This window comes from Trachypithecus francoisi, unplaced genomic scaffold (genome assembly GCF_009764315.1).
Source record: "Trachypithecus francoisi isolate TF-2019V2 unplaced genomic scaffold, Tfra_2.0 Lachesis_group0, whole genome shotgun sequence".
Classification (NCBI taxonomy): domain Eukaryota; kingdom Metazoa; phylum Chordata; class Mammalia; order Primates; family Cercopithecidae; genus Trachypithecus; species Trachypithecus francoisi.
Window position 1 is genome coordinate 151,179,263 of NW_022681453.1, and position 16,343 is coordinate 151,195,605.

General features: G+C 39.4%; 1 protein-coding gene across 1 annotated transcript in view; it reads left to right on the plus strand.

Annotated features, from left to right (window-relative positions):
* The window catches only part of PCOLCE2 (procollagen C-endopeptidase enhancer 2), a 74,021-nt gene that overhangs the window by 34,332 nt on the left and 23,346 nt on the right, over positions 1-16,343 (plus strand). The window contains exons 3-4 of the mRNA XM_033212410.1: positions 7,285-7,540; positions 13,407-13,531. Coding sequence (XP_033068301.1) covers positions 7,285-7,540; positions 13,407-13,531 — 381 coding nt within the window. The remainder of the gene's footprint in view (positions 1-7,284; positions 7,541-13,406; positions 13,532-16,343) is intronic.

Genomic DNA, 16,343 nt, shown 5'->3' on the forward strand with positions numbered 1-16,343 from the left:
CTTTTAAGCACTGACTCCTTCTTGGGTGGCTCTGTTGCCTTCTAGCACCTCCATGTTTCTTCTACTGAATCCCCTCCTTAGAGCAAAAAGAGAAATCCAGAAGGATTGCACGGGGTGTATTATGGCTAGGGCTGGAGGGAATGGGTACATCACTTCCATCCACATTCCATTGACCAGGACCCAGACTCATGGCGCCAACTTAACTGCAAGGGAGGCTGGGAAATGTCGACTCCATGTGTGACCTGAGAAGAAACAAGGCTTGGGAGCATCTCCTCAGCCTCTGCCACAGTCAGGTCATGGAAAAACACAGCAAGGTGGAAGTCAGGTGACCTGAGTTCTGCCATTGACTTTCTGGGTGGCCTTAGGCAAGTCATCATAACCGCTCTCAGCCATTTCTTCTTCCCCATAAGGATCTTAATGATGCTTGCCCTGTGCTTGTTGAGTTTACATTGTTATATAAAGGTATGTGCTAGTAAGAGGAGTCATGGCCTGCACTGTTTTTTTTTTTATAAGATTATAAGGATCCCAGTCATTTATTCAGTGAATATTTTCTGAGCACCTATGGTAGCCAAGCATTGGACAAACTGTAGACCCACAGACGAACTGTTCTCTGTAGCTTACATTCTGATGATGAGACAGATGATAAATAATCTGTGAAGAAGTAAGAGGGCTGTGTGATCTAAGTGACTAGGGGTGCTCAGGATAGGCTTCTCTGAAACGGTGACTCTTGAGCTGACCTAGATGATGAGGTGGAGTCAGATCCGTGAATATCAGGAAGAAGGCTGTGCCAGGCAGAGGACCAGGCTGTGCAAAGGCCCTTAGGTAGAAACCAGCTCGGAGGGCTCCTTGAACAGAAAAGTGGCATGACAGCCAAGTTGTTGCTTGAAGGAGAAAGATGAGAGATAAGGGGATATATCATGCAGTGTTTTAAACTCTCTGTGCCTCAGTTTCCTCACCTGTAAACTGTAAAGTTGGGCTAATAATAATATCAACTTCATAGGGTTGCTGTAAGGGATTAAATGAAATGATACGTATATAGTGCATAGAAAAATACCTGGCACCTGATATTCACTAACAGTGTGAACTATAATCAAGGTGAAGATTTTTTTTTTTTTTTTTTTGAGACGGAGTCTCGCCCTGTCGCCCAGGCTGGAGTCCAGTGGCCGGATCTCAGCTCACTGCAAGCTCCGCCTCCCGGGTTCACGCCATTCTCCTGCCTCAGCTTCCCGAATAGCTGGGACTACAGGCGCCCGCCACCTCGCCCGGCTAGTTTTTTGTATTTTTTAGTAGAGACGGGGTTTCACCGTGTTAGCCAGGATGGTCTCGATCTCCTGACCTCGTGATCCGCCCGTCTAGGCCTCCCAAAGTGCTGGGATTACAGGCTTGAGCCACCGCGCCCGGCCCGAGGTGAAGATTTTATTCTAAAGTACAGCGGGAAAGTTTTGGGTGGTTTTCAGCGGATATCTCCACTGGTGTCTTCATGCTGGGCTCAAGGTGGATGGGAGTTTCCACGCTCCTTCTAGACATCTGGGGTAAAGTTTTTTTGGTGAAATCTCCAAAAACAAAAGAAAATGTTCAAAACATCACGTTATTTCTGCTAATCAAAATATGTTTTATTTTTTAAACGTGTATGAGATTTACCTTTAAAAAAGTAGTATTGAAATATACCTAGAATATAGATGAATAAGATCTTGTAAGCTTCTGATTTATCCCCCTCTAGAAAGACCGCCAAATATTTGTACATAACTTGTCTATAGATCTTTCTGGAATACCTTTGGAGGTACATGAGAGAGGTGACACTGAGTGGCTGTGCCTTGAGCTTTACGTAGATAAACTGTGGTTTGCATTTTAGAATGCACGTTCCCAAAGGTTTGTTTGTGGAAGAGGGAAATTGTAGAAGATTAGAATGATGGCTTAAAAAAAAATCACATGTGCTGCAAACACAGTTCTTTGTGATCCAAGTAGTAAATGATGTGTTTGGGGAGGAAAAGCTGCAGACACGAAGGAGCGTTCCCATTCCTGCAGAAACGCACTCCTCCACACAGAAGAAGCTGGCCTCCTGTTTTCATTTCGCTCGTAGTGTCCTAAAAATGCAAACCATCAGCTTAAAATGCAGTTCCTCTGTCCTCTGGCAGGAGCCCCGGCATCGAGACCCTTGGCATGTTTGCCTGTGACAGTGAGGACATCCCAGGAGCTGTGGGGTGAGTTGAGGTCACTGTGGAAGCTCTAGGTTTTGGCCCACACAGGACTTTGCTGTTGATAGGAAAAAACACAAACATCAAATTGTTTTTCTGCAGGCAGATAATGAATACCCAAGTCAATATAATCTCACAAAACAGTAGCTTCATCTAATTGCCACCAAAAAAGCACATTGAGTTTCTGCATTAAGTGTTAGCATTTACAGGAGATTTGAAATATAAAGTTTCCAAAAAGATATTCATCTTCTTTTTGCAAAGAATGGCTTAGAAAAGAGGGTGGCCTTTTGGAGCTCCGCTCCCAGGCAAGGTAGGATATATTAGAATGAAAGAGGTAGAGCCAGCAGTAGGTATATTGTCTGTGATTTGTGCAAGGAAGCCAGTGATTCATTGAGTACCTAATGGGTTATTCATTTAACAAATATTTTTAATGTTAAGCTTCAACTTGGGGCCATGTCAGATCCTGGTGATGCAACAGTGAACAAGGCAGGAAGGATCCTTGCCTTCTCGAGGTTGAGCTTTATAACATACAGTGAGTGAGTGGGCTGAGCCTTCCTGTGCTCACAGACCTGAGGGGTGCACTGCTAATTGGACAGAGCCCACCTTGGGGTTTGGGGGTGTCTAGGCATGTCTCCAGGAGGAAGTGACCTTGAAACTGAGACCCTAAGCATGAGTGAGAGAAAGGCAGAAGTGGGAACATGTTCCAGGTGGAAGGAATAGCTTGTGAAGGTCCTATGTATTTTTATTTTTCCTTCTTTTCTTCCTCAGCCAGAAAATTCAAGGATGCCCAGGTTGTGGAGTTATATGTACAACATTATTCCATTTTCTTTTTTTTTTTTTTTTTTTTAAACAGGGTCTCTCTGTCCTCTAGGCTAGAGTGCAGTGGTGTGATCATGGCTCACTGCAGCTTTGATGTCCCAGGCTCAAGTACTCCTCACACTTCAGCCTCCTAAGTAGCTGGGACTACAGGCATGCACCACCACATCCAGCTAAATTTTTAAATTTTTGGTAGAGACACGATGTCCCTACGTTGCCCACACTGGTCTTGAACTCTTGGACTCAAGCGATCCTCCTGCCTTGGCCTCCCAAAGTATTAAGATTACAAGCATGTATACATAATGTATGCATAAATATTTATGTGTATAGATACACATATTTATGTGTGTGTGTATATATATACTCATACATATATATATAAAAATACACACACACAAATATTTTGATCAGCATGGAAGGAAACCCACTAAATTTGTAACAGTGGTTGCTTCTGAGGAAGGAGGAGGAAATGGGGCCTGGGATGAAGACAAAGGAAATCTTACTTTTATCTGAAATGTTTTATTTACTTCATTAAAGGAGACTTTAAAAATATATTAACAAAATGTTAACAAAAGTCAATTTCGTGTTTGGTATCCAGGTGTTACATTATTCTGTGTATCTTTCTGGTTTTTTTTTTGTTTTTTTTTGTTTTTTTTTTTTGCTATTCTTAACAAAGAAAATTCAAGGATACGAACTGTAGATTCTCCAAGTGGAAAGGCCATCTTCAGAGAATATTCTTTCTAAAGTCCTTTAGAATGACAATCAGGAGCTCTTATCAAAGCTTGCTTCAGAGGGCATCAGACAATCTTGATCACTCATATAAAAATGAAGAACAGATGTTGTGTTATACTGAAAAGGCTCACAGCAGTATGCATCTCATTTGCAGTAGAATTTCTCTCTGGCCTTCAGTGCAAGATGACATTTGTCTCTGGTTATAGGAGACAGATTACCTCTGCATCCTTCTTTCAAAAGAAACTTTGCCGGGGTTGTTCGGGTCAGTGTGTGTTCAAAATTGCATTGATGTAATATCTGTGTCTCATTCTCAAATTTTCATTGCCATGGGAACAGGTACAAAACTTTTCGGAACAAATAATTTATTTTATTGAGAATGAGCATCCAAGTCCTGTAGTTAATTTCAACACCTGTCTACAGGAGAAAGTCGACAGAATTGTCTAAATAGTGTCAGAGGACTAAGAACCTACCAATGAAACATGATTATATCTCCCTGTTCCTCTCCTCGTTGAAATCGTCTAAAGCCTCCAGGACAGTCTTCCTCACTTCCTGCAAATTTTAACTCCTGGTTCACTGTCACTGTCTTCAGCACTCTTCCTTGTCCTAAGCCACTATAATTTCAGTATCTATATGGGTGATCTTCTCAGGTCTTTAACGTCCTCTCTGCCAAAGAACGTATCCTCCATAATTCCTCAGCCTCCCACCTCCTTATTTTGTCCTTACTCCACCACAGTCTTGGTTGTTACTGTCCTCACCCCACTGGGTCCTGATTTCCATCCTAACCCAGTTTGGATTGCATGACACGTCATTAGGGTCACTCTCTTGCCTATGTCTTCAACTCCCTTGTCCCTCTCTCCCGCCATATCCTCACTTGGCAAAGCTCACCACTCTCTCCTACTGCTTATATCGAACTCTCCACCTGCCCTGTACCTCCGCCCATGGAGCTGAATGTGGCTGGGGAAGAAGACCACGAACAAACAAAAACTAATACCTCCACCTTGCAGAGAGGTCTTAATTTTAATTCATTTACTTGAAGTGGGCCCCCAGCAGTCCTGGTACTCCTGCTGCATTTCCTTAATCCATTTCCTCACTTTCTCTTCTGTTATCAGATTCCCAGTAGCTCCTCTCTCTTCCACATTTGCTGCTGGTGACCTTATTTTCTATTTCACTAAGAAAGCAATCCAGAAAAAAAATTCTATATGCTTTCACCACCTCATTTACTGACCTACCTACATCTGCCTTCCCTCCTCTCACTGGGCAAAACTGTCCTATTAAGACCAACTCCACAGCTGTTCCTTCTATAGATCAGATCCCTCTTTGCCTGCTCAAGGACATCTCTTAAGCAATCCTCCCTCTCTTTTGCTTCATCAGTTTTGCCCTCTCTACAGAATCCTTCCCATCAGCATGCAAACATGCCTTAGGAAGCACCCATTGCAAAAACCCTGCCTAGACCCCATATCCCCTTCCAGCTATCCCCATATTACTCTGTTCATCTTTATAGCAAAACTCCTTCAAAAGCTTGTCTATATTTATTGTCACCATTTCCTCTCACCCCATTTTCTCATGATTCTTCTCTTACACAGTTGTCTCCCCATGGTGCCACCAAAACAGCTTTGTCAGCGTTACCAGTGACTTCTGGTTGATAAACTTCTGTGTTGCTCAATCTGCTGGTCTTTCTCAGCAGCAGTGCTTAACTCAGTTGCCCATTCATTCCTCCTTGACGTACTCTCTTCGCCTGGCTTCCAGACGCCACACACTTTGGTTGCCTTCTACTTGCTGACTCAGTCTCTATTGTGGTTTGACCTCTTCACAGAGTTGATGACATTGGAGTGTTCCAGGCCTCTATACTTAGACCTCTTCCTTTTTTTCTATCCACATTCACTCTGGGGGTGACTTCACCAAGTTTCATAGCTTTGAGTTACTTAACCCCCTATACATTTACACAAATAGTCACTGTGCATGCAAGAAAAAAACAAATTAGTTTGAGATTCTTTTCATGGCTAGGACTTTTTCAGTGATTCATAGAGAGCCTGCTTATATTTAAGATTACAGATGTGGCATCATATTTTGATAACTTTCTGATCATTGTACAAATAGAGGTTGTACACAAAACAATAAAGCAAAAGACAGGAAGTTCTACAAGAGATATCTTGGTGATAGTGTTTAAAATTTAAATTGTTCTTTATGCTATTAGCTTCTTAAGCTGTTGTACGTTCTTTGGAACTCTGATATTCACACCACTGAGATAAGCTTCTAGGAATTAGAATGCAACCATGGCAAAGCCAAACATATCCCTTTTGGGGACTACGCCATTACAGTGTCTACCATGAGGTGTGTAGATGTGTTTGACACAAAAATTAAATAGCACTGAAAACACTTAATCTTACCGTAGGAAAATAAAATGTATGGCACTGTACTTACCAACATGGGGAAGCCGCATTGATGTCAAAGCATCTATTGACCCTTGAGTCTGAAATAGTTAATTAAGATGAATATAAACCAACCACTTTTGATTGTGTGTGTTTGGATTTTTCAGTTTGGTTTTTTTAATCACTGAGTTTTGTTATATGTAAGTTTTTACAGAATGGAATTCTCCACTATTAAGTGGAGACCTCATCTGATTAAAGGAGTAAAACAATTATGATCAAGACTTTATGACTGAACAACTTGAATGAAAATATTAACAGGTGGTGTGAACCGGGAAAGAAATGGGGCTTTTGTAATCTGAGAATCCTACCAAATGCTTTTTTAGCCATTTTTTTCTACCTACTCAGGGAATAAGGAAGGAACCATCATTAAGAATTTTATGGGGAAATTATGATGAATAAAATATGAGAAAATGAAAGCTTATCTTTTTCTTCATTAGTGCCTTGTGTTTCAAGGCTTCCTGACATATAAAGTCTTCACCTGGAAAACAAGTGAACACAAAACTCAGTGACATTCAGAAGAGATGATTCAGCAATTACTCAGTTCGTTTATTCAGTATAGTTAGTTCATCTGGATGTTTCAGGACCCAAAGTGAATTACCTGTAAATTAACTACACAATTGCCAAATAAATTCTTTATTTTGAACTTCATAGAAACATTCTATACACAGACACTGAGTGTGTTCTACTGTATTATTTGTAAGAAATGATATTTTAAAATGTTTCTTTGCTAAGCAATATCTCTAAGTGCCATGGTGTTTTAGAATATGCAGATATATGCTAAGGTCCAGTCAGGACTGGTATTCTTTCTATGCAATGACTCATCCATTAATAAGACTGATCTAATATTTTGCAACTTTGTTGAGGTAAGTTCTTAAGGAATAAGATTGTGAATCCTGGAGAATTGTGGAATTTGTCAAAAGAAAATAAGTACTTAAATTTTTTAGGAATGCAATATGCTAGAAAACTTCCCTTGGGTTGGTTCAGATGTGAGAGAGGAAAAAGCGTTATCTTGGATATTATACTTTAATCTACACACTGAAGTAAGTGACTAGATGTCAAAGCCTCAGACATTGTTTTCATGACAGTTTTCTAATTGGCCCTTTTCTTGGCAGGTTCCCGAAGGAAAAGTAGTCGTTCTTAATTTCCGATTCATAGACCTTGAGAGTGACAACCTGTGCCGCTATGACTTTGTGGATGTGTACAATGGCCACGCCAATGGCCAGCGCATTGGCCGCTTCTGTGGCACTTTCCGGCCTGGAGCCCTTGTGTCCAGTAGCAACAAGATGATGGTGCAGATGATTTCTGACGCCAACACTGCTGGCAATGGCTTCATGGCCATGTTCTCCGCTGCTGAACCAAACGAAAGAGGTACTGTTTCCACATAATGGCAATAACAACAGTAATGTTGGTTCACTGTTCTTGGCACTTGATATTTATTTACTCCTTTAAAGCTTAAGAGTAGTTCTCAAAGAGCTAGTGAATGCCATCAAACCATGACAAGACCAATAAAAAAAGAAATCAGCCTTTTAAGTCCACATGCATTCTTGTAAAAAATCAAATATAGAAATTCATAGAGTAAAAATGTGGAGCTTGCATACATAAGCACACATGCAAATATACAAACACACCCCTACACCACTCCATAGTCCCTTCTCCAGAAACAGCCATGGCCAGTGGTTCCCATACCTTTCTATGTGTGCTTACTTTTATTTCAGTGCTTATACAATAGCTTTTAAAAAATAAAAGTGGAGGCCAGGTGTGGTGACTCACGTCTGTAATCCCAACACTGGGGGACCAAGGGCAGATGGGTCTCTTGGGCTCAGGAGTTCAAGACCAGCCTGGGCAAAATGGTGAAACCTCATCTCTACAAAAAATACAAAAATTATCTGGGTGTGGTAGCACACACCTGTTGTCCCAGCTACTCGGGAGGCTGAGGTAGGAGAATCACCTGAGCCCAGGGACGTCACAGCTGCAGTGAGCCGTGATCGTGCCACTGTGCTGCAGCCTGGTTGGCAGAGTGAGACCCTGTCTCAACAACAAATATGTATATATATATATATACACATACACATATGCTTATTTATATGGAGACATACATTCATATTATTTTACAGCCTTTTCTTTTTACTTAACGCTAGGTCTTAGGATATTTTCATGTTAGTACATGTCTCCTAAGGGTAGAAATCTCTACTTTTGAAAGATCACTGCAGTGGGCAATATTTGTATGTTTTCAGCCAGAGAGCAGTCCATAATCTGCTTTTGGATTGGACTGTAGTGCCGCATTTTTCTTGAAAGGTCAGAGGACAGAATCTGGGGCTGAAAGAGTAGCCAGAATGTTGGGGAAGAAATCCAGGCAGGGTGCTACAGAATTGAGGCGCAAAATATTCATATAAAATCGACTGAAATCTTTGACAGCTAAACTCTACATGTGTGGAGGAGAGCCCAGTTGGCCTGGCACAAAAGCATCAGCTGAAAAATGAAAGAACTGAAGAGAGATTACAGCTGCTGCCTGCTGCCAGGGAAACAGATTTTAAGTTTGAGTCTAGCCAAGTTAAATGCCTGCTAAAACAAAATCATTTTTATCAGAACACAACAGAATCTAGAGTATAATGTATCATGCATAATGTCCAGTCTATAGTTATGTAATGAAACAGGAAACGTGTGTCCCTATTCAAGGACAAACGCAGTCAATAAGAGCTGATCCCAGGGTAACTCAGATGTTGCAGTTAGCAAACAAGTACTTTAAAGCTGCGATTACAAGTTTGTTTCAGGATTTATAAAGGGAAATATGTGCATAATAAATAAATTGAGAACCTCAGAAGAGAAACAGGAACTATTAAAAAATGAAGTAATTCGGCCGGGCGCAGTGGCTCAAGCCTGTAATCCCAGCACTTTGGGAGGCCGAGACGGGCGGATCACGAGGTCAGGAGATCGAGACCATCCTGGCTAATACGGTGAAACCCCGTCTCTACTAAAAAATACAAAAAACTAGCCGGGCGACGAGGCAGGCGCCTGTAGTCCCAGCTACTCGGGAGGCTGAGACAGGAGAATGGCGTGAACCCGGGAGGCGGAGCTTGCAGTGAGCTGAGATCCGGCCACTGCACTCCAGCCTGGGTGGCAGAGCAAGACTCTGTCTCAAAAAAAAAAAAAAAAAAAAGAAGTAATTCTAGAGATAAAGGAAACAGGATCTGAAATTTTAAAATGTACCTGTTGTGCTCACAAGTAGATTGGAGATGGCAGAAAAAAAGAATCAGTGAACTTAAATACAAATCACTCAATCTAAAGAAAAAGGAAAAAGATTGAAGAAAAAGAGCTCGAGAAACCAGTGAGACAATATCAAGTGGTCTAACATCTGTAATTTTTGTCCCAGAAGAAGAAAGTGATAATAAAGTAAAAAAAAATTAAAGATATAATGACTTGACTCTGCTCAAATACAGTGGAGAACATCAACTTACAGAGTCACGAGGGGCTGGGCACGGTGGCTCATGTCTGTAATCCCAGCACTTTGGGAAGCCAAGGCAGGCAGAACACCTGAGATCAGGAGTTCAAGACCAGCCTGGCCAACATGGTGAAACCCCGTCTCTGCTAAAAAATACTAAAAAAATAGCCAGGCATGGTCGCGTGCTCCTGTAATCCCAGCTACTTGGGAGGCCGAGGCAGGAGAATCGCTTGAACCCGGGAGGCAGAGGTTGCAGGGAGCCAAGACTGCGCCACTGCACTCCAGCCCAGGCAACAGAGCAAGAATCCGTCTAAAAAATAAATAAATAAAATAAAAAAAACAGAGTCAAGAGCGTCAACACACTCCACAGGACAAATAAAAATAAAGCACCACCTATGCACCTATGCACATTATAATTAAATTACAGAAACTTAAAGACAAAAGAGAAAATCTTGAAATCAATCAGATGAAACTAAATTACATACAGAAGAACAGTGATAAGAATGATGGCTTCCATTTCATCAGAAACATTGGAAGCCAGAAGGCAGTGTCATAGTGTCTTTTGCTTTTTTTTTGAGACTGAGTTTCACTATTGTTGCCCAGGATAGAGTACAGTGGTGTGATCTCAGCTCACTGCAACCTCCACCTCCCAGGTTCAAGTGATTCTTGTGCTGCAGTCTCTCAAGCAGCTGGGATTACAGGCATGTGCCACCACGGCTGGCTAATTTTTCTATTTTTGTTAGAGACGGGGTTTCACCATGTTGGCCAGGCTGGTTTCGAACTCCTGACCTCAGGTGATCTGCCCACCTCGGCCTCCCAAAGTGTTAGGATTACAGGTGTGAGCCACTGCCCCTGGCCTGTCATAGTATTTTTAAAGTGCTGGAATAAAATTGTCAACCACTATTCTATAGCCAGCCTTCAAGAATGTAAGTAAAATAAAGACATTTTCAGATTAACACTACAAATCTCTGAAAGACATTTTTGTACTTGCACTGGTAGAAATATTGAAGAGAATTCCTTAGGTTGAGGGAAATGACCTTGTAGGGTAAAATGAAAGTAACAGAAGGAATGAAGGTCATTGGAAATAGTAAATATAAAAGGGCATATGTTTTTTCTTCTCTTAATTTCTTTACGTGTATCTGTTCAAGACAAAAAAACCTTAGCACTGTGGTGTGGAATATATAGTGTGTGATATGATATGTTTGACAACCAAAGAATGGACACATAAATGTAATTACACTGTTGCAACACATGGAGAAGTATAATATTAACTGAGTAAATTTTGATAAGTTAAACATTCATATTATAATCCCTACAGAACCCATTAAAAATGCAGGAGTTATCACTAAAAGCGAAAAGATTAAAATAGAATACTAAAATTATCCAACTAACCCAAAGAAGGCTGGAAGGAAAAATAGATGGAATAAAAGAAAGGTAAAACAAATAGAAAAAAATAGTAAATCGCACATTAAATCCAAGAAGATCAATAAATATATTAAATGTAAATTACTAAATACTCTGATTAGAAGACAGTTATTGTTAGAATGTGTTGAAAAGTCGGACCCAGCTTTGTGTTGTCTATAAGAAAGCACTTGAAATACAAAAACCAAGTTGGTTGAAAGTAAAAGGAAAAATATGAAACTTCATTAAAATTAAAACTAATGTTCATAAAAAGACATGGTTACAAATACGAATAGGCAACCTACGGAATGGGAGAAAATATTCACAGAAATATCTGGTGAAGAACTTGTGTTCAGAATATACAAAGAACTCATACAACTCTATGATAAAAAGATACAGATTCTAGTAAGTATAAAAATTGGCAAAACTTGGACACTTCACAAAGGAAGATATGAATGGCCAATAAGTGCATGCAAAACTACTCAGTATCTCTCATTAGTCATCAGGGAAATGCAAATTAAAATTACAGTGAGATGCCATTACTTACCCACCATGTTGGCTAAAAAAAACTGACAACATCAAGTGGTAGCAAGGATGTAAAGCAACCAAAGTGTTCCTACTCAGAGAGGTGTAAAATGATACAGCCACTTGGAGAAAAGTTACAGTAGTTTTTCATGAAATTAAATATTTACATCTACTCTTGGCCCAGCAGTTGCAGTCCTGGGTATTTATATAAGAGAAATGAAGATACACATACAAAAAATGTGTACAAAACTGTTCATAGCAGCTTCATTCACAATAGTCCAGACTAGAAACAACCCATGAGCAGGAGAATGGGTGAACACATTTACATGGAGCTGTAAAATTAAACTCATCTGATGCAGCGGGAAACCATCATTCTCAGCAAACTATTGCAAGAACAGAAAACCAAATACCGCATGTTCTCACTCATAGGTGGGAATTGAACAATGAGATCACTTGGACACAGGAAGGGGAACATCACACCCCGGGTCCTATTGTGGGGGGGAGGGGGGAAGGATAGCATTAGGAGATATACCTAATGTAAATGATGAGTTAATGGGTGCAGTACACCAACATGGCACATATATACATATGTAACCTGCACGTTGTGCACATGTACCCTAGAACTTAAAGTATAATAATTAAAAAAAAAATGAAACTCATCTACGGGGAAGTTTTTCAGAAAAGTAGTATAGAGAACTGGCAGGATGGGGAAGGATGCACAAATTTAGTGGGAAATGGATTCTGTATCATCATAGGAGTGTGGTTTACACAGGTATATCCATTTTTCAAATTTGTACAGCTAAGATTTGTGCATTTCAGAGTATGTGAATTTATCTCCCAAAAACCTATAAAATAATAATAAAAACAATGAAGCTGGTGGTGGGGAGTGGGTAACAATATAGATAGAATAATATAATGATAACAATTATTATAACTGGGTAATGGATATGTAGGAGGATGTTATATTATTCTACTTACTTTGTATATACTTGAAATTTTTCATTAAATGGAGATTTAGAAATTATTCCAACCTCCATTTTTATAATACATTTTCTTAAATTTAGAAGTTTAAGAATGATTATACTCTGTGTCAAAGAAATATTCCATTAAATTATAATTATTTTAGTTTCAGTTCAGTTTTTGTTATTTACATTCAAGTAAAATTAAATTTAGAACTTCATATTAAAATAATTCTTACATTATTTCTGCCAACCTATAGGTACATGTGCAACCTATGAGAACAGATGCCTGAAATGTTATTTGTCACCTATTAAATGTGATTAGTTTTTGGTGGCTGAAACTAGAGATTTGGGGGTAGATTTTTACTTTCTTCCTTATGCCTTCCTGTACTGCTGAAAATTTATAAATGTATTATTTTTACAAACCAAATTTATTCTTAAAACTTATTAAAAAAATTTATATTTATATATAATTTACATGTTATATAAAGTTTTCTAGTAATGAGAGCTGTCTATATCAACTAATTCAAATTTTGTCCCTGGGTATTTACTAAATACCAGTGCCTTGAGGAACCCTCACATCTCTATGATTATTTGAGCCTACAAGCTTTCTGAATGAGTGCAAATTCAAATGTTTTGTCTTCCTTGTCTAAGAAAAAAAAAAGAAAAGAAAAGAGGCCCTGAGTCCACTTCTCCCCTCTCTTGTGTTGATATGCTATGTCAGGTAACGGATTTGTGTGTTGGGGGGTTATATATGTAACCATATTTTTAAGAGAAAATGTAAGTGCTTCTGCCATTGCCTTTATTTACTGTACTCTCACTAAAGATCCCACATTCCTAATCTTCACATGATTGTATTGCTGTAACCTACATAAACTTGTGGGCTTTTTTCCTTGTTTAATACTTGAAGGGGATCAGTATTGTGGAGGACGCCTTGACAGACCTTCCGGCTCTTTTAAAACCCCCAACTGGCCAGACCGGGATTACCCTGCAGGAGTCACTTGTGTGTGGCACATTGTAGCCCCAAAGAATCAGGTGAGATTCCCTGGAAGTGTAAAGAAAGCATGCATGTGTGAATTGCCCAGACAGTGGGAGGGGCCCACAAACTCTCAAGAGCCTCCGGTTGTGGGGTCTATTCGAGAGCTAAGGGATACAAGAAGAGGAAGGCCCCTGGACACAGGTATTTCTTCATGCGAAAACCCCAGATTGATTGATTGATTGATTGATTGAGACAGAGTTTCGCTCTTGGTGCCCAGGCTGGAGTGCAATGGTGCGATCTCAGCTCACCGCAACCTCCGTCTCCTGGGTTCAAGCAATTCTCCCACTTCAGCCTCATGAGTAGCTGGGATTACGGGCATGTGCCACCACGCCCGGCTAATTTTGTATTTTTTTAGTAGAGACGGGGGTTTCTCCATGTTGGTCAGGCTGGTCTTGAACTCCCGACCTCAGGTGATCCGCCTGCCTTGGCGTCCCAAAGTGCTGGGATTACAGATGTGAGCCACCGCTCCTGGCCTAGCCTTTGCATTTTTTGACTTGCAAAGTCATGGATTTAATTTCCTGCTATATAATGACAATTTTCAAAACAGTTTTAAAAATACAAATGGTAAGCAAATGCCACATAGGATTGTTTAACCCTGCAGTGGATATTATAAGCAGCAGTAACTAACTGTGGGAGGATAAAAATCCCTGGGTCCATGGACATTTCAGGTTACCATTTGCTCACATCACAAACCCATCATGTCCTGGTAATAGTTATCCTAGTCACTAAATCAAAAAGTGTGGATGCTTTTCCTTAACAAAGCCAGCAAAAGCAAGCCACATTATCTCTTCAAAGAAACAAGCTGGTCTGCTTTAGGGTGTTTTTGGTTGTCATTTAAAATAAAATATGTGCAGATTCCCCACCAAAAGCTTTATTCATTGTTCTAAAATAATCCACAGAGAGGGTCAACTTTTCTAGTATTTATTAATTTGTGGTTACATACACAATTTTTACCCTTTCTGGGAACCACTTTCACATATTAATTGCAGGAAAGAGCTTAGCATAGAAACAGATGAAATCTACTTTGTGGACCATTAAAGATAACTTTATAAAAATTATTACTATTAGAAACACTATAGACTTTAATCCAAACACTATGAGGTAAACATTATGATAGTGTTTTTAAAAAACTTTTCTAAATTGACCTTTCATATGGCTTGCACAGATACCATTTGTCATATATTTCTTTTTTTATAGAAAATTATTTAAGCTAATATACCATGCAAGTTAGTGATTTGAACTTATACACAGACATAAACACTGATCATAATCCCAAAACTTGGTTTTATTTTTAAGAAGAAATATATGACCATTTATTTAATAATGGGAGATTTTATAAGTCTGTTGAATGTTTTATAGTTTAAAGTAACTTTAAAAATTGTGTTTCTGAAACATTTAAACCTTTATATATTTCTTGAAATTGTATTGATCATTTTCTCTGTCACATTTGTAAATATATTTGACCAAATAATTCCAACTTAATTATACTTGCAGATTATGGTTAAGCATCTCTTTCCCATTGTTCTTCCCTTTGATCGTTTATATTTTAAGTTTGATTTTTATTTTATTCATGTGATTTTTGGCTTCAGTCAATTGAGTTCTTAATCATTGTGTTTGAAATCACTGGCAGTTTCTCAAAGGAGAGAAATATAATGGGAAAATTAAGTCCTAAATAGTTTCTATGCAAGGGAATTATTCTACTGAAGGAATTTTATTGGAATTTTCTTCTATTAAAGAATTGCCTTACCTTCATTTGTTACCACAGTTCTTTTCTTTATCTTCTTTACTTTTTAAAATCTTCTCTGCAAAAACTTTTGTGACTTATTTATTTATTTATTTTGAGACAGAGTCTCGCTCTGTCGCCCAGGCTGGAGTACAGTGGCGCGATCTTGGCTCACTGCAAGCTCCGCTTCCCGGGTTCATGCCATTCTCCTGCCTCAGCCTCCTGAGTAGCGGGGACTACAGGCACCCACCACCACGCCCGGCTAATTTTTTGTATTTTTACTGGAGATGGGGTTTTACCGTGTTGGCCAGGATGGTCTTGATCTTCTCACCTCGTTATCCGCCCACCTCAGCCTCCCAAAGTGCTGGGATTACAGGCATGAGCCACCACGCCCAGCCTTTGTGACTAATTTCTAAGTAGAAAAAGTTCGCCAATTTTTTTAATAACCTGGAAAGCATTTTTTTAGTAAGTGGTGAGAAATCACTGGACTCAAAGAGGAAATATTTTAATACAATTTAAAGCCGCGTTAAGTATGAATAAGCATTATTCACCTATCACTGGCACTGACTTTTTAAAAGGTAGTTCAGTATGAAGATATGCGGCAATTATGTTCAAAGCCAAAATTACCTTTGTGTCCATCTGTGATGCTGTTGCTATTATCATCTTCAGCTGGAGTACTGTGTGTGAGTCTTCTTTAGCTAATAGGAATTAATGCCCTTTATCTTCCCTGAAGTAGCAAGGAGGGTTCTTGCTCATTTGCTGCCCAGCTGTCGTAGGTAATAATAAATCCAGTGAGATTTCCTTTCATTCACATGTTGGAAATGTTCTTTTAAACATCTGCTTGTATGGGGAATGATTGATTGCCTATTTAATCAGAATTTCCTATTCACTTGAATAATTTAGGACACTATTATTGGTACTAGTGCAAAAAATTGAGAAATACTAAAAACCTAACACTGACTTTGTAGATCAGTGCTCCTATGTAACTTCTTCAAAAATAACCACACTCTGATTAGGCTGTGCACGGTTATCACACATTTCAAACATACTTCATGAAGACACTGCTGTCAATTCCATTTCCCTTA